Source organism: Juglans regia, chromosome 16 (genome assembly GCF_001411555.2).
Source record: "Juglans regia cultivar Chandler chromosome 16, Walnut 2.0, whole genome shotgun sequence".
Classification (NCBI taxonomy): Eukaryota; Viridiplantae; Streptophyta; class Magnoliopsida; order Fagales; family Juglandaceae; genus Juglans; species Juglans regia.
In genome coordinates, this window is record NC_049916.1 from 8,604,357 (window position 1) to 8,631,826 (window position 27,470).

Sequence of the window (27,470 nt, forward strand, 5' to 3'; positions counted from 1 at the left end):
AGACATGAGACGTGAGACGTGAGGCGCGAGACAGCTTCACTGGTTCAGTGAGATGCGAGAGAGAAGGGAGAAGGAAGAAGGAAGAAGGAAGAAGAAGGGGGGACTTGGGCGAGTCGGGCGTTTTGGAGGGCCTTTTTAATATGAAACGACGCCGTTCCATATTAAGTGGAACGGTGTCGTTCAATATTTTTTTAAAAAACCCAGCTGTAAAACGATACAGCTGGGTTTTATAAAAAAAATTTCGGAGTCGGAGTCGGAGCTCCTTGTAGCTCCGATTCCGACTCCGACTCCGAATAGTTATTCGGAGCTACTCCGAATTCTGATAACTCCAACTCCAACTCCGTCGGAGCGGAAGTCGGTCGAAGTCGGAATTTTCAGAATTTTGCACACCCCTAGTTGGGGCTCCTATTAGTGTATTTTATATATTCTTTTTGTTTTTTATTACATATATTTTTTTATTTTCATTAAATATTTAAAAAAAAATATCCCAGCGAGAGCCACCAAGTGGGAAGACTAGTATTGTTCTTTATATTTTGCAATTATCTAATGATTATTTACTTTGGCTAATCATTAACCAGGTTGGTTAATTAAAAAAAATGAGGAGCCAAGAGAAAAAATAAATAATATTTCACGTTAGCTTCGAAAATGGAAATATTACAAAAATGTTCATGCATGCTTGACTATATTATTCCCATGACCGTTTTTTCGGTTTATTCTCTCTCCCTCTCCGATTCACGTTGCGCATATCTAACCCAATTTTCGATTCCTTGATTGGATCTAAACTCTCATTTCTCGATCCCAAATCATCCCATCCACCAAAATCCCACATACATTCTCCCACCAAAAGCCCACCTACATTTCTCCCGCTAGCGCTAGCTTTTGCTAAGATTTTTCTGGTTGGATCCTCGATCGCTTTCAAAATCCAAAAATGGCAACAATGGAGAGCTTGATCGGCCTCGTAAACCGCATCCAGCGAGCCTGCACCGTCTTAGGCGATCACGGCGGCGAGGGAATGTCCCTATGGGAAGCTCTTCCTTCCGTCGCTGTCGTCGGAGGCCAGGTTTCCATCTTTCCACTTCCTTTTCTTCATTTAAAGTTTTTTCGGTCGGCCATTGTGCGTTTGTCCTTTGTCTGTTTCTACCCTCTTGCATTTTGGTCTTATTTTCCCCCTCTTGTCGGTTTTAATCAAAATGCTTGTTTTGTTTGTGGAGATCAGAGTTCAGGGAAATCTTCGGTTTTGGAAAGCGTGGTTGGAAGGGACTTCCTGCCTCGTGGATCCGGTAATTCTTCAATGCTGTGCTCTGATCTTTTTAATCATACATTTAGTTTATTTCGTTCCTTGCCTTATTCTCTTTTATTTTTAACTTACGATCTAGTTATTCGTAGTATCCTTGTCACCAAAGCTCATATAAGGTGAGCGAGGCATAGAACATTGCATCAAGCTCTGTACTGAGAGTGGGGCAATCGTTTATCGGGTCCCAAATAATGAAAAAAAAACCAGAAACGTTTTGAGTTTGTTCTCTTTTCGTCCACTTTTCAAGGTGTTTCAGTGGAGCTTTCGAACAATTAATGCTGCGAATCAATGATTCTAGTGACCTGTTTCAAGTCATATTGCTCTCCATCTTATTGGTTTTTAAGTATGCCACTAATGTACCAGTCCCCTTCCAATGTTATATGGTAGTATGATATGGTAAAATGACGTGTTCTCTTTGGAAAAGCACAGAATATTTTGTTCTTAGTTTGGGTTCTTTGATTGTAAGGTATTGTAACACGGAGGCCATTAGTGTTGCAACTTCATAAGACAGATAAGGGGCAATCTGAATATGCAGAGTTTCTTCACGCACCAAAGAAAAGGTTGACCGATTTCGGTATGGTTACTCTCAACAAAAGCTGCAATTTTCTCTTGGATTGTAATTTCAACATTTTATGTGCTAATGTGATGATGAAATTTTTGCGTACATTTCTACTTATAAAAAAAAAACAAGAAATAGAGAACAAGATGTTTGCATTACCAAATTTTAACAATAGTATTCTTTCATATGGTAGCGTTTATGAAGATGCTTGTATTACCAAATTCCTAGGTGAAGTTCTGTCTAGAGACAAGGAAGATATGCATTGAAGATTAGGTTGGGTCTTTTGAGACTTCTTTTGGTATGCTGATATTGTGAAATCACCACTTGTCCCAAAAGCTTAAGCTAATGGAAAGATGTAGATTTTATTATTTTATATCTTAACAATCCCCCTCACTTGTGGGCCAGACTTTTCCTCAATGAGTAGGCCCAACAAGTGGAATATTTAATTAAATGGGATAGAGTGTAGAGTCAGGGTTCGAACTCAAGACCTCTGCTCTGATACCATGTGAAATCACCACTTGTCCTAAAAGCTTAAGCTAATGGAAAGATGTAGATTTTATTATTTTATATCTTAACAGATATGAGATGTATGCTTATATAAAAACTATCTAATTCTGTCATTATAGCTGCCGTAAATGTTTAAAAAAAAAAAAAAAAAAAAACTTAAAAGTAGGGGTTCCTTACGTTCTTTTTTCTTAGCTACTACCTCATTCTCACTTACACCTATGAACTTTGAACTAGTGCAGATTAGAATCCATTAGCCCAAATTTTGATTCCATCTTGAGGTTTCAGTAGTAGTTGGCGCCCCCAGTAAAAATGCACCATTATTTTGGACGGAAATATACAAAAAGAGAAAACAATACCCTTAACATTAAAATCAAGTCTTTTAACTGTGCATTGAAGGTAATTTCATATTTTAATGTGTCCCTATTTGACAGAGTGGGGCGAAGTGGGGCAACCGTTGAAAACAATTTTTGATTCCATTCTCAGTTAAAAACAATTTTTGACAGAGTAGGGCAACCGCTGCTGAAAGTTTAAACTAGGGTCTGAGTTTTAACAAGTCAACATATATAACTGAGAATGAAGTGGTATAACAAGTCAATTTCCCTCGTATGCCATGTTTTAATTCTGCTTATACTTAACGTGATATATGTTCAGTTCCAATCACTTGGGTTTGGCTGCAAGATCAGATTCTCACATTTAGATCCATTTAAATTTTCTAGTGAAATGGTCACAATAAAGTCCTTGGTGACCTTATCCTTGAGACTGCCTTTTCCCCTTCTCCTACCCTCATCGTTCTATCTTAACCTTGTTAAAATACAAGAGAAATTTTTATCAATCTACTCCCGAGCATCATTTAAGTGAGAAGGTGCTACAAGTGTTGGTTCAGGGCATTGGAGACATATAGGTTCTTTTGGTTATTATGTAGTCAAACTTACCTTGCAGGATTCAAATACTTGTTTCTTTTACTTGTTTTTACGTAACATAATTGCTTATGCATTGAGAAAAAAACACTTTTCTTCTATTAAATACCATATTTGCTAATTATAGTTTTATTAAGGTTAATATCAATGTAGAATCTTAACAGAATGGTAATTGACAGGGATATGTTGATATGACCCGCTAAATCTTTAAATCATTCAGTAATTGTGATTATGTAGCAGGTATCAACAGCTAAATCATTTGATTATATGGATGTGAGGGTGTACTTGGCAATATTCAGGGCAGGTTTGGGACATCAAATAAAACATAAAATTCTCATCTTATCTCATCTCATCATTACACCTTTTTCAAATCCCCATATAAAATATAATAAACAATTCAACTTTTTTAAATCCCAATACACATTTTTTAAATCCTAAAATAATAATAATATTAAAACTTAATATTTTAAACTTCAAAACAAAACACAAAATTCTCATCTCACCTCCCAAACCTACCTGTACTTTTTCTCTTTTTCCCAAGATAAGAGGTTTGACATTTATGAGGTCTATTCATCAATCAGTTTTCTTTATTTTTTTTTTCGGGAAATGATTTGTGTAAGCATAGGGTGTGCAAGTCCTGTGCAAGACATTTGAAAAAATGTGGGACCCATCATAAAAATTGGCATGGACTTTACATAGCATTGCTCTTTTTTTTTTTTGCTGAGCTATTCATCAATCAGTTACTTTGTCTTGCTATATATAATGTTTTATGAGAACACTAACATTACAACATTCCATGCCAAATGACGTGTCCCCTGTTTGCTTAAACAGCTGCGGTGCGTAGGGAGATCCAAGATGAAACAGATCGTATTACTGGGAAGTCAAAGCAGATATCTAACATTCCAATTCATCTGAGCATATATTCTCCAAATGGTTTGTATTTACACTTTTTCTTAACATCATCTTGACAAGCTATACAAATGAATTGTTTTTTTCACTCATTCATTAACTCAGCACCAGAACTCGTTCTTATTTGTGTTGACATTTTCCATCCGATTTACAATTTTTTTTGGGTGAATTAAGAGATATACCATGACTGGGGGATACCCCCTTGTGTGGCACCCACTTAAGGTGACTACATCCCACTGCTGGAGCTAACACTAGCAGATATTTCACAGATACAACAAGGAAGCATTACAGCAACCTGAACTATATCTGCATAACCCAACAGGGAGGACTTATCCAGACTACTGCACATCATAGGCCATAAAACCTATCAGGACAGCACACACAAGCCACATGTCCAGCAACAAGGTGAAGAAAGCAGCAGTATTTCACATCAAGAGACCACCCACCACCATGTAGAGTGCAGAAAATGCATCTCTCTCTATAGCCATTAATATCATGAGCCTTGTCCAAGGATATTCTCATCGAGTCTTCCAAGACTCCTAGAGGCTGCAATTCTCTTGGGAATATTTGAAGCACCATAGAAAGTCTTCCCTTACTTTAACAGCAATCAAAATATTCTAAAACACATTGGCAATATTATTGGAGCAAGTCTTGTACATTCTAAAATTCCTCTCTTTCCACCAAAAACAATTCAACTGTGGCAGCAAACCTAAGCTTCACTAACACGAATTTTAGGGGCATGCCTTTGAAATTATCAGACATCCACTTGTTTTTCTCTTCCCGGGTATGGTTGGCACATGGCAGCATACATCTATCACTAAAGGATCCAAAGCCTTTCAGCAGAGGAAAAGGAAATAATAAATGATCAAGATTGTCTGACTTTTTGTCACATTGCACCTCATTTGTTGGATAATTCCATGGCAAGTAGCTTAAGCTTATCCTGCATGTTAACCTCCTATGGATGGAAAGTCAAAGAAACATAGCATCTGAGGGAAGAACCCATGAAACCATACAACTTTGCTCCAACTCACCGCAGTTCTCCAAAGCCCAAGGTTCTCTCGGGCACTCTTTACCATGAAAGTTCTATTAGGATACTTGGTCCAAGTAAACTTGCCATCCTTATAGACATTTCGCTTATAAATTAGATGGAGTTTATCACATCTCAATCATAGCCACTCCAAACAATTCTGTGGGGCCCATTTCCACTCTGAGGAATATTCTAGCATGGTCTGACCAAGAAAGACATGGGACTTGTTGGGCATCTCACTTGGAATGCAAAGCATTCTTTTCAATCTTGTACCAAGGTACACTAAATAAAAGAAAACTACAAGAAACTACATCAAAATCCTCTATTCTTGATGCAAACGGAAGCTTTCTTGGAACTCATTGATAAGCACTTGGTGTTATAACTATATAAAATATAACAACCGTTTTAAACCAAGGCTGGACCTGGATTCATGGATGAATTGCCTCCCCAACCTGTGGGCAAGTGATCCAACAGGGTGCCAGTTATCAAACCATTGTAAACTCAACAGGCCATTTGTCACTGCTGATTTAACTTTATGTTGCTTCAAAAACCTCACATCTTCAAAATCTCTCTCCATGTCCAAGAGCAATCTCCAGGGCATTTCAACTTCCACGAGTTAAGATCCATGATTAAGTAGGGCCGAATCCAACTACACCATGTGAATTGCTCATCTCCCACACCCACAAACCCTGTCACATGTTCCAACTGTCACATGGCATATGGATGAACCTATGTCATGTCCTAGGTGACTAGACTCAAAAACTTTGTTGACGTCACGAGTAAGAACAATATTATTTAAGTTCTTTGCTTTATTCTTTTTTCGGAGACATTTTAGTTTTCTTCATTGATTATATGGTATATGGCATATTTTCCTTTTAGATAAACTGATTTTTTAATTTTTTTTGAGTCCCTTTTTTTTGATTTTATGATGATCAAGCCTATATTTGTGTCTGGCAGTTGTAAACTTAACCCTCATTGATCTTCCTGGCTTGACAAAGGTTGCTGTAGGTAATTTCTGTATTTAACTTTTTTGTTCTTATACAAAGCAATTGAGCCATTAGTTTTCTTTTCTAGGAGTAATTTGATCTACTCATTATCTACACATTTGGATATGCAGTAACAAAAGTTTGGCTTTTGCAGAGGGACAATCAGAAAGTATTGTTGAAGATATCGAAAACATGGTTCACTCTTATGTAGAGAAGGTGAGGATGCTTTACATTATCTTGATGAAAGACATAAATTTATTGAGGAAGACAGGCATGTTCAGAGATGGATATCTACATAATAAATTTAGGGAAGAAAGATTAGCCAAGCTAGGTCGAATTTGGTAAATTAACAAAACAAGATCCAACTCCATTCCCATATCATCTCCTTGAAAGAAATAATGTTGCCCTGAGGTTTGTAATTTCAGTTCATAAGAATTCTGTATACTTGACTCCTTCAAAATGCACCATAAAAGTGAAATTTGGAGCATGCTTCAGTTAACCTTGTGCTTCAGTATGCACAGAGCATGATCCACTAGATAATGAAGGAAACTGTTCAAATTCCACCTTACACAGTTATCAGGATTGATTCTAAGTAATCAAATGGCCCAGGTTAAAATATTATTCTCCCATGGACATAAGTAATAATTCCATCAAAGGTCAGAAGCAACTATTCTACTTTTTGGAGGACCCTACGAGTCTGTTTAATTTCGAGTTTGGAAGTTTAAAAAGTGCTTTTAACAACATAAAGGCTCTTAAAGAAAAAACGGTGTTTGGTAAATTTATAAAAAGTGCTTTAAGCACCTAAAAATCGCTGAAAGTCCACTTTTTTAAAAAAACATCAAATTGAAGCTTTTATTGAAAAGCTCCTGCAGAAAACTGTTTTCTACATTTTTAAAAACTATCATAACTAACTTTAAAAGTACTTTAGATGCATGTTTACCCAACTGTAGATAACTTTTCAATTATAGAGATTTTTAGTAGAGCTCTACAGTTGAAAGTACCACTATGAAAAGTCCTATTTCCTACTGCAATCCCAAATAGGCACTACCTCAATGAGAAATAAGCCCAAAAATACTTCCTTGAATTATGTAACACCCCCTTCCCGTAGGTTAGAAGTGTTACGTACTTTTGTAACGGTGTCCGGTAAAGAGACCCAACAAAATAAAACTACCTAATTTATAAAAAATAAATTCCAAAAAAAAAAAAATACATAAAAATATAATCTCATAGAAAAAAAATTTAAAAGTGATCTTTCTGTTGAAAAAAGACACTTATTAACTAAGTTTGAAAATCCCTTAACACATGATCTATGCCTAGCCATTAGCTCATCTACACTATCTCTTTTGCCTAGACATTAAACACTTAAAATAACAAAACAAACAATCAAAATGAGTCGAATACTCAATAAATAATACATCATACAGAAAACATAATAAATATAGAATTTTCTTGAAAAGTATGCGTACTTAATACTTATAGTAACTTAAACATGTAACATTTTTTTTTGATCGGTAAATAAGATTTTTTTGATCATAAGAAGAGGCAAAAGCCCAAGTACATGGGTCATATACAAGAGCAACGCCTAGTAGTGATGTTTTAGTGGCTAACATAAACATGTAACATGTACTATGCATAACTCATTAAACTTGTCTTTCCCTTTCTTTAATGACCAGCATACCTTAACCCATGTGTGTAGGGTTGTGCACTGGTTCCACTGCATGTGGCCATTAGTACCATACTTATCATAACATACAATGGTGGACCATGCTTAGGTCCCCATAACTGCATTAGTACCATGCATCTTTTATGGCCATTCTTAAAGCTTCTTTCATAACTTGCCTTTTGTCTTTCTTACCATGATGCTTGTAGAACACAATCATATAGCTTATTGTAATCATAAATGAAAACATACCATGATGCATGTAAAACATAGAATAACATAACATTGAAACTCACTTTCATAATATCATAATTGGGTACGTAGAAACGAGGTTTCAATAAAGGGCCATACATACATAATACTTAAAAAACCATTGTTTATCATACATGCAAGGGTATGATCATGCTACTTACCTCTTTGCTTCTATTGATAACAAATGCGTCCACCCACTTGAAGTTGCTGGAAAAGGGTTGGACTGGATAGGATTGAGGCATTTTTTTTTTTTTCAATCTCCAGAAATTGCAGCTATTATTTAGGGTTAAGGACTAGTTTCCAATTATCACGAATTTAACAGCCAAAAATCAAATGGGCTTTGGCTAGAAAATTCTTGGGCTTATACATCCATATCTGGGCCTAATGGGCTGAACCTACTCCATTTTAAATTTAGGTCCATAATTTCATATCCAATCCTATCTCCTCAATACTAGATCCTCAATTAATAGGTACGGGCTAATGACCCAATAAAATAATCTTCCTTCTAGCTGTAACAAAATTAGGCTTGTTGTCCAAACTTATAAAGCCTATAAAGTTTGGGTCTAGATGTTAGAAGTTAAACATTTGATGCTGGAAATTTATTGAAAACTCAACTTCCTTCCAAAATTGCACTTTAACAACCAAATCTTTGATATGTAGGTGATCAAACTTTCGATGATGACCTTCCAGAATCATATCCATATGTACTTGTCGGAAAAATATTTTGCACCCCAAAACTATCACTGTTTTTCAACTTGCACTCCAAACTAGAAAAGTAGCTATTGACACCTGAAACTAACAGATTTTGGCAATTTATACTTTCGTTAAGACTAATGAATAATAGGACATGTGGCATGGTCTTAATGGTCAAATCTTAACAAGAGTGTGAATTGCCAAACTTTGGTAGTTTAGGGTCATAATCCAAAAGCAGTGGCTGGTGGTGTAAAATGTAATTTTTCCTTACTTTTTTATTTGAACCCGCTTTTACCCATATGAGAACTACGCTTTAATGTTTACATATTTTCTCTGTGAATTGTCTTCCCCCTTAGCAAATTATCGTATTGGTTTTAAAGGAGATAACCACAATGTTGGAGTGTTCTGAGAAATAAATGTGAAACTCCAACTTATTCTAGGGTAGTTGGTAGCTCCTAAAGCCACCCTAAGCTCTGCACAATGGTCAAATCAATCTCTAAGGGCATAAAAAAAACCTCCGATTAGAACCTTGTACACCTAACAGTCTCACATTCTCCCATTCGATTGACCTTTTGTTTCCGAGAGTCTTTGCTTTCAATTGTGCCGGTGCATTTATGAGAAAATCCTGTTAGATGGATTTGGTGGGACTAGTCCTCAATTCTCACTAAAGAATAATCTTAATTGGTAGGAGAAAAAAGAGTAATTTTTACTTTTGGTTTAGCTTGCATTACCTACATATTTCCTATTTAGCATATTTATTATTAGGATTGTAAGGGTTTATGATGCAGGAAATTATTTGTTTTAGAAATTCTAGATCTGAGTACATAGCGATGTTACCTCTAGCAGCAAATCTGGGATCTCATGCGATTGTGTCACACTGCTAGAGGAAAGCACGAAGGAGAAGGGAATTGGGGAGATTCGAGAGTGCAGAGGAAGGATTGTTCGAGTGAAGTGCCCTAGGGGCTGAGTAGAAGGCCTCATCAGGATGAAGCGGAACCAGGCCGTGAGTCTTGTGAAGGCCATTGGGCTTGAATTTAATAAAAGGGCAAGGCCCATTAGTAGTGGGAAGTGTCGGCCTGAAGGCCTTACGTTTTATTCATCACGTTATCTTTATGCTTTTAGTTACGGTTTTATGGTAATTGACTGTAAGGGGTTTTCGGTTATGCCTGCTGTGTCAGGACTATTTGGGTGGAACGTCCGCACCTGTAAACGCATGCAAAATCATAATTGACAATTCGGTTATTCATTTCTTGCTTCCTCTCTCTGTCTCTCTCTATTTCTTCTCTATTCCTCTCATGGAGGTTCTCACCCTCTAAGTGAGTAACTCTATCAATTACAGAACATCCATTACCGAAAAAAAATTTAAATACATCCAGTCAATAGTGTTACAGTTGGTATCAGAGAGTGATCCCAAGTGCTCTCACTCTATTCGACTTTACCATGGCAGAAGGAACCCGCCTCAACCAGCTTCAAGAGGGCCTCACGTCCTTGAAAACATCCACCGATTCCCAGCTGCAAAATCTGGAAACAGAAATGTTAGCATTGAAAAGGCAATCTGATTCAGTCATGCAACAGTTAGCTACTATCACTATGGAGCTCCAAAAACGAAATAATGACCAGCAAAGGGAGGGAAGTTCCTCCGGGAATCAGCAACACAACTCTCACCATCGTGACAACGACCAGGAACTGCAACCTAGACAGGTAAGGATTGATTTCCCTTACTTTCATGGGGATGACCCTAGTGGTTGGTTGTACAAAACAAAGCACTACTTTACTTTCTACAATACTATGCCTCAACACAAGCTAAGGTTGGCCTCTTTCCACATGGAAGGGCCAGCCCTTGTTTGGTTCCAAGATTTAGAAGAATCTGGGGCCATCCAAGACTAGGAAGGATTCACCAAGGCATTACTGGTCAGGTTTGGACCATCAGCCTATGATGATCCAATGGAGTCTCTTACAAGACTCAAGCAAACTGGTTCAGTGGAAGATTATAAAACCAGTTTTGAAGGGCTGTCCAATAGACTAAAGAAGCTTTCTGAGGACTATAAACTGAGTTGTTTTCTCAGTGGATTGAAGGACGAAATCAGGCTGCCGGTACGTATGTTTGGGCCTAAGAACTTGTTGACAGCTTATAGTTTAGCAAAAATTCAGGAAGAGCATGTTGGGTTGGTGAAAAAGGGGGTTAGGGGACTCGGCTATAACCATGATCCAGGAATCTTGAAAACACCACCACACTCCTCCCTAAGCTTACACAATAACCTTAAACAGCACCCTAGTTCCAGCTTTCATAACCACACAAATAACCAACAAAGAGCCATTGTACCAGTTCATAAAATCAAACCACAACAAATGAAAGACCGGAGAGATAAGGGGTTGTGTTACTATTGTGATTCCAAGTGGAATCCGGGCCATAAATGTCAACAACCAAAGCTTTTTCTCATTGAGGAGGTTGAGGAAGAGTTGAGTGATACCTTGAAGGAGGAGGAAGTGGTAGAAGGGGAAGAGATGCTGGATTTTGTTACAAATACTGTGCAACCAGAAATATCATTACATGCTTTGATTGGTTCAGTCAACCCTAGAACCATGAGGGTAAAGGGTAGAGTGGGGAACCAGGAGGTAGTTATTTTAATTGACTCCGGGAGCACCCATAATTTCATAGACCCTTCTGTGATTAAAAAAGCAAAAGTTCCAGTGAATAGTGACAGAATAATTAAGGTGAGAGTGGCCAATGGGGAGACAATCATGAGTGAAGGTAGTTGTGCCTCATTGAGAGTAAGGGTACAAGGGAATGTTTTTGTGACTGAAGCATTTGTGTTGGTATTAGTGGGCTGTGACATGGTGTTGGGAGTGCAATGGCTGCATGAGTTGGGGTCCATTATATGGAACTTTAAAGAATTATCTATGAAATTTCATCATGACAGCAAGGTGATTGAGTTGCAGGGCTTGTATCCAGCCAAATTAATTGAAGAGGGCAGCTTGAACAAAAACAATAAACTGGAGAAAAAAGGGGTGCTGTTACAGCTAGTAGAGGTGACGGAGAACCAAAAGCTGAAGCAAGAAATACACCCAGCTGTTCAAAAATTACTAAACCAATACCAAGTAGTTTTTGGAGAACCAAAAGGCCTACCTCTTATAAGATCCCACGACCACAATATTACCCTACAGCCAAACACTCAACCCATCTCAGTCCGACCTTACCGATACCCTTATTTTCAAAAAGATGAAATAGAAAAAATTGTAAAAGAGCTACTGTCCTCAGGAGTTATAAGGCCAAGCCAAAGCCCATATTCCTCACCGGTGTTGTTAGTAAGGAAGGCGGATGGGACATGGCGCATGTGTGTGGATTATAGGTCCTTGAACAAGGTGACAATTAAGGACAAGTTTCCTATACCAGTGGTGGAAGAGTTATTGGATGAATTAAGCGGGTCTAAACTGTTTTCAAAGCTGGATTTGCGCTCCGGGTACCACCAAATCAGGGTCAAGCCAGAAGATGTCCCAAAAACGGCTTTTAGGACTCATGAAGGGCACTATGAGTTCCTAGTTATGCCTTTTGGGTTAACAAATGCTCCTAGCACTTTCCAAAGCCTCATGAATGAGGTTTTCAGACCACACTTAAGGAAGTTTATACTGGTTTTTTTTTATGATATTTTGGTTTATAGTGCTAACTTGGATGATCATCTTAGGCATTTACAATTAACATTGGAGTTGTTACAGCAACATAGCTTGTTGGCTAAGCCTTTCTAAATGCAAGTTTGCTGTCCCGGAAGTGTCTTACTTAGGCCATGTGATCTTAGCGGATGGGGTAAGGGCAGATTCGGAAAAACTGGTCGCTGTAACAAACTGGCCTTTTCCAACTTCTTTGAAGTCTTTAAGGGGATTTCTTGGGTTGACGGGCTATTACCGTCGTTTTATAAAAGGGTATGGAAGCATAGCTGCCCCGTTAACACAGTTGCTAAAAAAAAATCAGTTTGCTTGGAATGAGGAGGCAAAGGAAGCTTTTCAGCTCCTAAAGCAAGCAGTAAGTCAACCCCCGGTACTGGTTCTTCCAGATTTTACCCTTCCTTTTATAATAGAATGTGACGCATCGGGAGGGGCAATTGGGGCTGTCTTGATGCAAAAGAACAGACCCATTGCTTTTTTCAGTCAGGCTTTAAAGGGCAGGATCCTAAATCTGTCCACATATGAGAAAGAACTCTATGCATTGGTAATGGCAGTGCAAAAATGGCGACCCTACTTGTTGGGACACCCGTTTGTGGTGAGGACAGATCACCAAAGCTTGAAATACCTTTTAGAGTAGAAAATAGGAACTCCTATGCAGCAAAAGTGGACCTCAAAATTACTAGGGTATGATATATTGGTGGAGTACAAAAAGGGGCTGGAAAACAAGGCAGCAGATGCCTTATCTAGAAGAAGTGAGGGCGAGGAGCCAAGAGTGGAAGCCACCTTGGCGGTCATTGCCTTACCAACCTTGGAGTGGATGGAAGAGATTAAAAAGGGGTATAGGGAAGATCCTAAAGTGCTAGAGCTAATGGAGAGATTTCAAAAAGGAGAATTACCTCAAAAATATTCAGTAAGAGAGGGACTGCTTTTTTACAAGCAGAGACTAGTAGTGGCTGATGATGCAGCCTTCAAGCTGAAACTGTTGCAGCTGGTGCACTCTAGTGCTTTGGGGGGACATTCGGGGTATGACAAAACCCTCCATAGACTTAGAAGAGATTTTTATTGGGAGGGTATGAAGAAAAATGTGAAGGAGTACATTAGGGATTGTGAAATCTGCCAGTGTGTGAAAGTGGATCAGACAAAGCCCAGTGGACTACTCCAACCTTTACCAATCCCTTCACAACCTTGGACTCAAATTTCTATGGATTTCATAGAAGGTTTACCACCCTCACATGGTTTTAACAGCCTATGGGTAGTTGTGGATAGGCTCACCAAATACAGCCATTTCATTCCTATAACCCACCCGTACACCGCTAAAACCATAGCTCAGTTGTTTACTAAGCACATTCTAAAGCTACATGGAATGCCCAACTCCATAGTTTCTGACCGTGACAGTACTTTTACAAGTATTTTTTGGCAAGAGCTGTTTAAATCTCAAGGGGTGCAACTAGCTTTCAGCACTGCATACCATCCACAGTCAGATGGGCAGACTGAGGCTGTGAACAAGTGTGTGGAGAATTTTCTCAGGTGCTATGCAGGAGATAGACCTCGGGATTGGTCCCAATGGGTGCCTCTAGCCGAATGTACCACCCAACATGCAACTATTCGGATAACACCTTTTCAAGCATTGTACGGGTATGAGCCTCCTAAACTAATCAGTTACATCCCGGGTTTATCTAAAGTGCAGACAGTTGAAGAAGAGCTACAAACAAGAGAACACATAAACAGCTTACTCAAACACAATATCCAGAGGGCCCAGAACCGCATGAAAAAATATTATGACATGAAAAGAAAAGAACAAGTTTTTGAAGTCGGAGATGTGGTATACCTGCGCCTACAACCCTACAGACAGATGAGTGTGGCCCACCGCAGGAACCTCAAGCTATCCCCACGATTTTATGGTCCTTTCCCCATCATTCAGAAGATAGGAGCCGTAGCTTACAAACTGCAACTCCCGCCCACCTCGACCATACATCCCGTGTTTCATGTCTCACAGTTGAAGAAAAATTTGGGACAAAGACATGTGTATTTACCTACCCTTCCACCCATGGGAACAGACGGGAACCTCAAGCCTGAACCAGAGAAGATTCTCCATCGCCGAGTTCGGAAACACCACCATCGACCCTTGACCGAGTGCTTGGTGCAATGGAAGGGACAAAACGAGGAAGACGCATCATGGGAACCATATGAGGAGTTAAAAGCATCTTACCCGCACCTTGTGGGCAAGGTGCTCTAATGGGGGAAGCTTTGTCACACTGCTAGAGGAAAGCACGAAGGAGAAGGGAATTGGGGAGATTCGGGAGTGCAGAGGAAGGATTGTTCGAGTGAAGTGCCCTAGGGGCTGAGTAGAAGGCCTCATCAGGATGAAGCGGAACCAGGCCGTGAGTCTTGTGAAGGCCATTGGGCTTGAATTTAATAAAAGGGCAAGGCCCATTAGTAGTGGGAAGTGTCGGCCTGAAGGCCTTACGTTTTATTCATCACGTTATCTTTATGCTTTTAGTTACGGTTTTATGGTAATTGACTGTAAGGGGTTTTCGGTTATGCCTGCTGTGTCAGGACTATTTGGGTGGAACGTCCGCACCTGTAAACGCATGCAAAATCATAATTGACAATTCGGTTATTCATTTCCTGCTTCCTCTCTCTGTCTCTCTCTATTTCTTCTCTATTCCTCTCATGGAGGTTCTCACCCTCTAAGTGAGTAACTCTATCAATTACAGAACATCCATTACCGAAAAAAAATTTAAATACATCCAGTCAATAGTGTTACAGATTGTTCTACGGATTTTTTTGGTCTGGAATCATGTTCCTCGGCAGTGCAGTGTGTCACGTGGTAAAAATTAGAACATTACTCACATATTCCACAACTTAAATGTCGTGACTAAATAGACACATTTTGAAAGAGAACTATTTGTTGCATATATCACACAAAAATGGAGAGGGACTAAATATAGAGCCACCGGTATGTAATCTACGCCTGTGCATTTAAGCCAAACCATAAGTGGCCATTATGCCAATTTATTAGCCTAGGAATAACGCCTGACTTTATGCCTGGCATGTGAAGAGGGAGGGATGCCCACCATGGGCGACCCCTTCATTACAGTTTGCTTAGTAACTTATTTCTCTGCAGTCATGTTTTGACATGTGCTAGTTCATCAAACAGACGTTTCTGATTTTGCAGCCCAACTGTATTATATTGGCTATTTCTCCAGCGAATCAAGATATTGCCACGTCGGATGCTATAAAACTTGCTAAAGAAGTTGATCCCTCAGGTACTATGAAGTAGGTTCCATAATTTTAAGGCCAGAGTCCTTTATTAACAATCAAACTTTTGTTTTGTGGAAAAAATATTTATTTTTTTGTGTCATTTTTTTGTATTTTCAGGTGAAAGAACATTTGGCGTACTCACAAAACTTGATCTAATGGACAAAGGAACAAATGCATTGGATGTATGGATTCAGTGATACTTTACAGCATAAATTAATTAGACGATCCACGTTAGATTTATGAGTGCTATAACTTTACCTTCACCCATGTTTTTGTTTTGCTTATTTATTCGTACTTTTCATTTTTTCCTCTTTATGTTGCACTATGGAATGTTTGGTCTCTTGAAAAGGCACACTAAGTCCAGTTGTCAGCTTAATTTTAGTCGATGATAATTGTTCTGTTGAAATGTTCAAGGTTCTTGAAGGAAGGTCGTACAGGCTGCAACATCCCTGGGTTGGAATTGTGAACCGTTCACAAGCTGATATCAACAAAAATGTTGACATGATTTCAGCTCGTCGAAAGGAGTGTGAATATTTTGAGACAAGTCCTGAGTATGGTCACTTGTCACATAAAATGGGATCGGAGTTTCTTGCAAAACTTTTATCTAAGGTCTTATTAATCCATATTTCCTTTCAGTTATTTTCTATGATATATTGAAAATTTATCAACTATGTAAGCTCTTTTTATCATTGTGTAATCTCTATTCCCTCTCATTTTCTCACCTTTTTTCTTATCTTGTCAGCATTTGGAGACTGTTATCAGGCAACGGATACCAAGTATCATTGCTTTGATAAATAAAACCATTGATGAGCTTAATGCGGAGTTGGACCGTATTGGAAGGCCTATTGCAGTAGACTCAGGGGTAAAAATTGGACTCGTGTGGAAATCATTTTTCTTGGACAGGAACCAGAATCTGTTTAGTAATTGACTTGAAGTTGCACCTGTGTGTATAGGCCCAGCTGTACACTATTTTAGAGTTGTGTCGCGCGTTTGACCGGGTATTTAAGGAACATCTGGATGGAGGGTAAGTTTTAAGATATTATTTTTTTCAGAATTTATTTCAGTTTCAGTTACAAAAAAAAAAAAAGTCTATACAGATTCTGATTGACATTGTTATTTGATATGATTGGTCAGGATTAAAACATTACAAACTTGATTCTTCTTATAAAAATTATATCTGATTCTAGTTTGGGTTTTTGAACCGGATTTTCTAGTATTGAAGAATATAATCTACTTTGGAAGAGCTTACCTAAAGATTAGATGTGTTTGATGTTTTAAGGTGCAAACAGCCATATGTCCACTATTAGCACGGATAACTTATTTTCTCATTTTTAGGATTACTCTTTGCTGGCCTTGATGTTGGTTTAAATCCTTGAGTGCTAGAATTGTGTTTCATCAGACCAGCTTTTGTAAGGACTTGTTCTTTTCTTTGAGGGGAAAAATCAAAGCCCATAGAGTACATTGGCATGCTAATTATTGCAAGAGTTGCAGGAGAAACAGTTTTTTTTTTCGCTTAAATTGGACACAGACTTGGTGTAAGAAGTCTTGATTGAAGTTGACCACATCTTATATGCATATGAAGGCTATATTTTTCTTTTCCTAATATGCATGGTCATCTTTAATTGCCTTCCACAAAGAGAAACATGCAAGTTTAAGAAGTTCACTGATGATCAAGAGGATTTTGATACATCCGATAATCAGTGAGAAAAGGGCTTAAAGGGATTGAACCGTTCTCAAGTTGTTCTACTTTTCAATTGCAATAATTGCCCTTTTGGTCACCATCCCTGACGTTTTATGGTCACTAATTCATATACCAGTCAGCAGGTCAACACATTATTATTTGGTTCTTTTTCTGTTCTAGCTTATCATTTGTTTGTAATCTGTGGAACTGAGCTTGTAATTTTACTTAATTGGATGCCTAATACAAACACGTCTGTCACATAGCATGTATGCAAATTTATAACATATGACATGAGATTCAGAGAGTAATTGGTTTATTTACAAGAGGAGCATGACACAGTAGTTCACTTGCATTTTATTTTTCTTGTTATTATTTAATAAAGTTGATGTCTTTTGTATCTGTTCAAGTCAATAATAGACAAGGGAAAGGATGTTGGTTCACCAATGCCATTGCCAACTGTTTAACCAATTCTAGAAGTCCCTTGCTAAAGAGCATTGGTCAAAGAAGCAGAAGCTATAATTATAACAGAAAATTGTTCATTCAAAAATTACAATAAAATTCTCTTCTTGTAGCATCACATGGTTTGAACATTGCAGCAGATTGGATGTGTATTGAACTCGAATAGATGCACAGTTTCTCATTAGGTGTAATTTTGCTTTCCCCCTAAAATATTTGGGATTTATAGTTAAACTTTCTTTTGTTTTGGGTGAATATTTCTCTTGAAGCTAAAGTTTTTTTTGTGTTCTATTGGGAAAATATGGTATATTAAAAAATTCACTTCCTACTTTAGGCGGCCTGGTGGAGATCGGATATATGGCGTTTTTGACCATCAGCTACCAGCTGCTCTAAAGAAGCTCCCCTTTGACCGTCATCTCTCTTTGCAAAATGTCCAAAAGATTGTTTCTGAGGCTGATGGTTATCAGCCCCATTTGATAGCTCCCGAACAAGGATACAGAAGACTCATTGATGGATCTATCAGCTACTTTAAAGGCCCAGCTGAAGCCTCCGTGGATGCTGTAATGTTTTCTATTCTGCCATATTCTAGCTGATGATTTTATGCTTTCTTGCATGTATGATTCTGATAAAGATATTATTTTTTTGAATTATAATAAGTAACCTTGAGAATACTATGATATGCATTTAATATACGTGGTGTTTCCTTCCCTGTTATTTACTCCCTTTGACATACAAATTCAAGTTCAAGTCTTTTTCGTCTCGTTTGCATGGCTTTGTTCTTTGCCTGTTTCTTGTATAAGAATTTTGAAAGAAGAAATAGTCAAATGACTTATCACAAAATAAATGTTTTGAATTTCTTAGTTCTTTCATTCATGAGGAATACATTGAATGCGTAGAAAAATTTGTTCTTCAACTTAATTTTGATCTGTCAAGTTTTGCTTCTGTGAATGGGAGTTACATCAAGACTCAAGATATCAACAAGAGTTTCAAGACATACATTAAGCTGGGCTTCACTGCTCTTAGTGCATTGGTGGGAAGAAAGCCGATATTAGAACCTTATCAACATTTAATGATATGTTAAAGGCTTCAGTTACTTGTCATGATATTGCACTCCATGAATGATTAGTACATGGAACAATTATAATTCGATTCTATATTTGAAAGCCTCCAACTTAGGGCACTAAAGATTAAGATCTATAAAATTAAACATATTAATTTCTAGCAGCCCTCCATGTAATGATCCAAGGAAAGCCCAAGTCACATTTAGGCTTGTACTCCAAAAGAACTAGTCAAGGTTAAAATTGGCCCTGGTACTGTGATCCATTTACCACCAGGTGTTACACTCCATATTTTTTGGTGTATGGTGGCTTCTCTAGAGACTATAATCCATTATGGGATGGCCAAAGATTATCAAGAGGGTGGATTTGAATGGAGATGGGTATTGATTAGCTGCAGTTTTATAACCTAGAGATGTATTTCTACCAAGAAAGCTTTTGTTTTCTTTGAGAGTAGTACTTCTCTTCACGAGGGAAAATTCTTACTTCACTAATCACTTAGTCTCTTATTGTTGATTTTCTTGCTGTTCTCTTCCTCAGGTACACATTGTTTTGAAAGAACTAGTAAGGAAGTCAATTGCTGAAACGGAGGTAAGCAATTTTTTTACTTATCAATCTTTGCAAGATTTCAGTATTGTTATTGTCGGTACAATCAATCTAATTCCCCCATGAATTTGTTTCCCAATACATTTACTCGGGTTTTTTCATATGGCCTTATATTTTACCAAAGAATATTCTTGGTTTTACTATTAATACTCCAACTTTTCCCACATCATATAAGACGGAATAAATATTTTTTTTTATCTGTAAACAAAATTTTATTGATCATAAGAATAGGTAAGAGCTTAAGTGCATGGGACATATACAATAGTGTGGCCTATGTGTGATGTTCTAGTGATACAAGAAACTCGTGTGTTTATGCCATTAAAATCAATTACAATTGACCAACAGAACAAAGTGTTAATATAGAAAATTTTACTCTCATCCATTGACCGCTCACAATCTTTAAAGCTTCTCTCGTTTCTCGCCCTCCAAAGACACCAACACAGGCAAATTGGAACCATCTCCCAGATTGTTGCACGCTGAGAATTGCCCTAAAGGCCTCTCCAAGAAGCTAGGAGATCAATCACCCTTCTTGGCATCACCCAAGTTAAACCCACCCTACCAAAGAAATCATTCCACAAGGTCAGGGCAATCTCAAAATGATTTAAATGGACTCCCTACTCTTTTTGTGCAAAAAACATTAATCAATGATAATGATTCGGTATTTCCTCAAGTTGTCTAATTTGAGGATCTTTTCCAAGGAAGCCTTCCATACAAAGAAGGTTGCCTTTAGGGACCTTTGTCATCCAAATTCTCTTCCACGGGAATAGACTTGCATTATGCATGGTAGATGGATTGGTAGGAGTGGACGATGAACTTCCATTTCTTAGAGAGGCTAGGGCCAAGAAATCTTATAAACTCCCCCCTCATAAAAATAAAGCATACAAGGTTATAGAACTCCGAGAAGGCATCAACTTCCCAATCTTGGGCGGCTCTAAAAGAATGTAACATTTCAATGGGGAGTGCCATTAGATAAATCTAACAGGTTCGAGATCAAGGCTTCCTTCATTCTAACCACACCATGAGTTCTGGATAAGCTTCCTTGAGAGCCCTCTTGCCACACCATATATCATGCCAGAATTTAATTTTGGACCCATCACCACCTACCTTAAAGCGAGTATATCTAAAGTATGTATCTCATCCTCTTCTTATATACTTCCAAAGCCTCGCCCCATGTGGCCCACTCACCTTGTTCAAGAACCATCTTTCCCATGTTCTAACATTCTTTGAATCTATGATAGTTCTCCACAAAGGCCCCCATTGTGTCTCTATGGTCATTTGTATAGCAAAACCTTGTTAAAAATTTGCAAAATCCAGATACACAATCTTTCCTTATAAAATTAGGGAACATATTGTGGCCTATTTTATCGGATGAGATTTAAACTCATCATTAATCTCCCATAAGAAATCCAGATGAAGTTTCTTCATATAATGGGCCACCTTGGTGGGAAGTGGAAATAGTGGTAGGAAATAGTTCGACAAGTTGGATAGGGTATGTTTAATAAGTGTGACGATGCCACCTCAGGATAAGTACATCATTTTCCAACTAGCCATTGTCAACTCCATTTTTCCTAGCCCATCATCCCAAATTGATATCAATTAAATGGGATCACCCAACGGGAGGCCAAGATAGGTCATGGGCAAGTAGGATGTCTTCCATCCAAAATGGAAGTCATACTCTCTAACATACCCAACTATAACTACTCCTGATTTGGCCAAGCTCGTCTTCAATCCAGAAACGGCTCCAAAGCAAAGAATGAGAGCCCTTAAACCTTGAATATAGTCATGGCTAGCACTACAAAAGATTAGGGTGTCATCAGCAAAGATGAGATGAGTTATGATGAGAGGACCACTATCTGCCTCCCCTGCTGAGAATTCGAATAAGAAACTACCCTCCATGACACTTGCGATCATTTTGCTAAAAGCTTCTATTACAAAAATAAAAAATAGTAATTAGATAGAGAATCACGTTGTCTCAAGCCCCAAGAGCTTTGAAAGAAACCCAACAATGTGCATTCACCAAGATAGAGAAGCATGCAGTAGAAATGTAATGTCTGATCCATGAGCGCCATTTCATACCAAAACTACATCCCTTGAGCATGTAAAGCAAGAATCTCTAATTGATTTGGTTATAGGAATTTTTCATATCTAGCTTGCAAAGAAGCCCCGACTCTCCCAACTTGAGTCTACTTTCCAAGCATTCATTGGCAATAAACATTGAGTCAAGAATTTGTTTATCTCTAACAAAGGCATTTTGGGGCTTTGATTTTAACTTCTCCACCATGATGCTCAATATATTTGCCAGGACTTTCAAGATGATCTCGTACATCCACTCCCCAAGTCAATGGGACGATAATCTTTTACTTCTACCACACCCTTTTTTTTAATGAATAATGAAGGTTGCGTTGAGGCTTTTTTCAAGCCTTCTATCTTCATAAAATCATGGAAAACTCCATCTTTGATCACTTCCAAACAAGTTTGAAAAAATCCCATAGAGAAGCCATCTAAACTTGAAGCTTTGTCACCAACCATACTTTTTAACACTTTTCAGACCTCCATGTCTTCAAAAGGCCTCTAGAGCCACCTACTGATAGCGAATTGATAGCATCAAAATAAGTATGTCTAAATTCCCTCGCTAAGAGAATTTTTCTTAAAGCAATTTTCATGATCAACGTCTCTATGGCATTGTGATTCGTGATCTCAGGTTGATTTCAGGTCGACACCCCATCTACCATCAACGTCTCTATTTCCCATGCGATTTAGTCATCTGGTGGAAGAACCTGGTATATTATCCCCCTCATTCAACCATAGAGCTCTTGATTTTTGTTTCCAAGATATCTCCTCTAACAAAAAGACGTTCTCAAGTTTTGCAGTCACATGAGTTTTACGGTCCCTCTCCACTTTAGTAAGGTCCCTCTCCTCCACACCCAACAATCCCTTTAGTTCCTCCAAGAAAGAGTTCTTTTGGCCTTCCACATTCCCAATCACTTGTTCATACCAAGCCTTCCAAGTCTTTCTTCAGCGCCTTCAATTTGCTTGCCATGATATAGCTTAGGTTCCTTGGAATTAATAAGAAGGCCACCACTGCCTAACATTTCAGTGAAACCCTCTGATTTAACCACATATTCTCGAGCTTGAAGTATCTTTACTCCTCCGTGGATACCTTCACAATCAAGGATGATGAGGAAATGGTCTAAACATAGTTTGGGAAGTCATTATTGAATGACATTCGAATAATATGTTTCCCAATTAGTGGAGATATAAAATCTATGAATTCTCAGAACAAGAAGTGTGCTCTTGGTTGCTCATATAGTCTCATTTGTTTTCGTAGATGAGATAAGATGAATTGATATTAAAGTTAAAAGTTGAATAAAATGTTGATAGAATATATTTTTTTAATATTATTTTTGTTTTGTAATTTGAAAAAATTGAATTGATTATTTTATTTTATATGAAAATTTGAAAAAATTATAATGATTAAATGAGATGAGTAGAAAGAAATTATAAAAACAAATGAGTCCAAGTGAAAGTGTCGCCTGCAGGAAGAATATCTAGTATATCTTGTTTAATTACGAAGTTAAAGAAGTTCACCGTTGTCGAATTGAAGTTGGAACCATCCGATATTTCATTCAAAAATCAAGTGACATTGAAATCACCACAAATACACCAATATATTTCTCAGATGCTGCATAGCCCTGTCAAACTCATCCCATAAGAATCTTCTTGCTTATTTTCAAAAAAAAAAAAAAGAATCTTCTTGCTTGATCTAGATTAGGAGCATAAACACCTGTGAAGGCTCAATGATATCTATACTCAGTAATCTTGAACAAGCAAGCCACCGTAAAATCCTCCACACCATCTTCCATCTTTTCCACCGCTCTCCTTCTCTTTGCGAACCCATTCTGAAACCTGGATGCTGCTGTTGTCACTAGGGTGTAAGGAATTCAAAGGGTGGCCATGGATTCCTCATCATTGCCCATGGAGCTCCACTGAAACGATAGTAGACCATCTTCCTTCTCCATCTCAGCAGGACTCAACACTTGTCAATGCTGTCTCTCAGCCCCATGCATCAAAGTCATGCACGACTCTGTATCGTTTTCTTCCCCTGCTATAACCACTTCGGAGTGCCCGTCCTCATTTGGAGCCTTACCCGAGCTCAAAACTTCTTCTACTGTAAGTTTCGACACTCTCTGAGGTGTCAGAAGTGGGTTCTCGTCGTCATCTCCTCGGTTTCGTCTACCCAAGCATCATTTTCTGCCTCGGAGACATGTGTAGCTTCCTTGGTTTTCGCACTCGCCATCGCCTCCAAACCGCTGGCTGGGATGCCATCCAATATATCGCCATTTTCCATCGATGATTTATATGTTGTCTCTATCCAGTGGCTCATCGGCTCCCATGTCATTTTCACTGTTCACAGCGCCGGATGAAGACCTGATTTCAAAGGATGTGAGTCTAGCATTTTTGACCCGCCATCTCCAGGTTGGATAGCCTGATTGGGCTTTCATTTTCCCTTTCTCAACCCGTGAGATCCGCCACCCGTGCTTCATTCTTTTTCCATTTACTCCGGGGCCTAAGTCGAGCCCACGGCCTGCTCTTTGACAACAGGCATTAACCTGTATTTCTCCAAGTCCAAGCCAATACCTATACTCATGTTTACCCTTTGGGCCTTTTGTCTTAATCCGTTGACCGTCTGTCTAAAATCTAACTCGTTTCTGAAACTATCCAGGCCATCTTCTCTGCACCATGCCCTTTGAGCAGAGACCCATTCTGAACTCTCTTTTCTTAGTAAATAATTCCAAAGGTAGTAATCTTAAGTTTAAAGCCTGAATTTACTCTTTACCCTTTTTACTTTTTAGAAAGAGAAATAATATCTTTTTATTTTATTTTCTCATTTCGAGTGTTCATATATTTATTTATTTTTTTAATAATTAAAAAAATGATTATTAATGTATTAATATTTTTTAAAAATATTTAAAATAAAAAGAAAAGAAAATACAAATTGCACTGTAGTGGCATGTCCAAGCGCAGAATAGTACCACGAAATGTATTCACACCTCTTAAAAGAGAACTGGACCGGTTTCCCTTTTTCAGATTCCTTTTTTAAATATAAATAAATATATACATGTATGTATATGCATACATGTTTGTCTATAACTTGCCTCATAGGATGTGTTATTTGAAAATAATTTATCATACTTGATGCAGTTTTACATATGGTAAATGCAGGAATTAAGACGATTCCCTACACTTCAGTCTGACATAGCAGCTGCTGCAACAGAAGCGTTGGAAAGATTTCGGGACGCAAGTCGGAAAACAGTTCTGCGGCTCGTGGATATGGAGTCTAGCTATCTGACAGTCGAATTTTTTCGGAAGCTTCATCTTGAGCCAGAGAAAAACTCTAACCCATCTGGCCCAAATACGGATCGTTATTCGGATAATCATTTCAGGAGGATCGGTATGCTATTTGTGCTTATTTTTCAGCACATAAAGATCCTCTTTTAAGCAAGTTGTTTTCTTATAATTCAGATACATTAGTTCTGAAACTAAACCTTGATACATGCTTAAGCAGAAAATCTATTTGCAAACCCATTTACTGACACACCCCGCACACTCATGTACGTTGATGCATGCAGAAGCCCCGCACATCAACTAGCATAGAAATGTATTCTTGTTTTGACTTTTTCTATGGCTATAATGGAAATTATAGGAAGTAGTATGTTTAAACACTGGCTTGTAAGTACCAGAACATATTCTCAATATGCAAGCTATTAAGTGCTGAAATATACTTGATGTAGGCTCAAATGTGAATGCTTACATCAATATGGTTTGTGATACGCTAAAGAATTCTATTCCCAAGGCTGTGGTCTATTGTCAAGTTCGAGAGGCCAAGAAGTCATTGCTCAGCCGCTATTATGCTCAAGTTGGAAGGAAGGAGGTAAAATTTTCAAATCCTAGTGTGCCTTATTCTTCAATCCTCCATCCTCCCCTATCATAGGAAAAGTTTGTTGAATGATTTTTCACATAAGATATATAGATGAATAAACAAAAAGATTATATATGAACAGTTTGAACTCTATTTCAACTTATTTCTAATAGTTTATTCTTCATATAAGAAACAAAAAAAAAAAAAAAATGAACAATAAAGTTTGACAACCTCTTTACATGGACCAAGAAAATCCTAGGCCGTTTTCTTCTTCCCGCTCTTCTCCCTTTTACCAAGTCTTGTTTATGCGCATCCCAATTTCTCGCGAAATGTCATTATGCTTCCTCTACTTCTAGTTTATGGAGTATTCTAGTTTTTATACTTGCCATACAAGTACTCACCAAAGCTTGGGTAGGGCATTTCAAGGGTTGGCATGATGGTCAACCGTCAATGGCCATTTCCTAGTGCTAATAAAGAAATAAAAAAAGACTTCTTTGGACGTATGAAAAGAAGTTAACATGATTGTTCTTTGGTGTGTGCAGAAGGAGCAACTAGGAGCAATGCTGGATGAGGACCCAGCACTTATGGAAAGGAGAACAGCCATAGCTAAGAGGCTTGAACTGTATAAGTCAGCTAGGGATGAGATTGACTCGGTTGCATGGAAATAAGGGAGCCTCGCTTTGCATACCAGAGTTTTTGACAGAACATCCCTTTAGAAAACCAATTGCAAGTTTTATTTTTGTACTCTCGAAATAATAATAGCTACATTTGTCGTTTCCTTTTTCAACAACATTTTTATAACTTGTTTTGTAATTGCTGAACACTCATTTTACAAATTCGTTATCAATATATACTTTTAGAGCCAATTTGGGTACTAGAGTATTCTGATAATACTCCAATACTATTCATTATTTTATCATTACTTTTCACATAATCAATATTATCATTATTTTTTCACTACTATTCATAGAATATTTGAGATCACCTCACTATTCATAGAATATTCAAAGAAGTTTGTGTGTACATGGAATTTGGCAATTGGTAATAAATTTTTCAAAAATAATATTTCCTAATAATTCCACCTATGCAATATGGAAAACCGTAAGAACTTCTCTGGATGTGTCTTTTTGTTCATGATTGAGCAACAACCGGTATTCCAAGTACAATATTTGTTAGGATGTTTCTCATGCAAAATTCTTCAGCTCTGGTTGCAGTAATAATGAAGGAGAGAAGTATTACAAGAATGGGAATTTAACAGAAGCTAAGTTGGGGTCAAGACCATCCTTGATATGGAGAATTAGCATGTTTTCATCACTTGATCTAATCAAGACAGGACTGGTATCGAGGGTAGGGAATGGTAGCAGAATTAAGACATGGGATGATAAATGATTGCCAGTACAATCTTCCACCAGAGTCCAATCACCCATTAAAGTATTAAATAGTGAAGCAAAAGTATGTGAATTGATTGAAGAAGGGACCAGTGAATGAAATATTCAGAAGGGAAGAAAGCTAAAGTTATAAGGAATATACCACTGAGCATAACTGGTGTTGAGGATAAAATAATATGGGGCACTAGTACGAAAGGAATTTTTACAGTAAAAAATGCTTATCATGTTGAGCAAAGTAGAGTGAGAATGTTGAAAGTGGAATCTTCAAGCTACTATGAAGCACAGTCAAATTGGTGGTTTATATGGAATTTAAGGGTGCTTGGTTTTGTTAGGCATTTTATATGGAAGGCTGCTCATGATATTCTCCCATCTAGAAGTAACATATTTAAGAAGAGGATTATTGACACAAACTTATGCCCAATATGTGAAAGAGAAGAAGAGACTATAGTCCATGCACTTTGGAACTGCCCTGCTGCAACAGATGTATGGCATGAAGCTGATAGTCCAGTTCAAAAGCTGTCAAGTGTAGATGTATACTTTATGGATCTCTGGAAGACATTTATTGAGAAGTTGAAACTAGAATAAGTAGAACTGGTGGCCTGGGTTATGAAGAGGATATGGTTAAGGAGAAACCCA

The 27,470-nt window shown here is 37.9% G+C and overlaps 1 protein-coding gene across 1 annotated transcript; it reads left to right on the forward strand.

Moving 5' to 3' along the window:
- The first annotated feature begins 739 nt into the window (after positions 1–739).
- LOC108986464 (dynamin-related protein 1C-like) lies at positions 740–26,312 on the forward strand. The gene is made up of 16 exons (XM_018959087.2): positions 740–1,060; positions 1,217–1,280; positions 1,761–1,868; positions 4,109–4,210; positions 6,171–6,221; positions 6,354–6,415; positions 15,643–15,733; positions 15,846–15,910; positions 16,143–16,337; positions 16,471–16,590; positions 16,682–16,752; positions 18,200–18,425; positions 19,461–19,511; positions 24,750–24,978; positions 25,319–25,458; positions 25,989–26,312. The coding sequence occupies exons 1-16, from the start codon at positions 929–931 to the stop codon at positions 26,112–26,114; spliced, it is 1,833 nt and encodes a 610-aa protein (XP_018814632.1). The 5' UTR covers positions 740–928; the 3' UTR covers positions 26,115–26,312.
- The last annotated feature ends 1,158 nt before the right edge of the window (positions 26,313–27,470 follow it).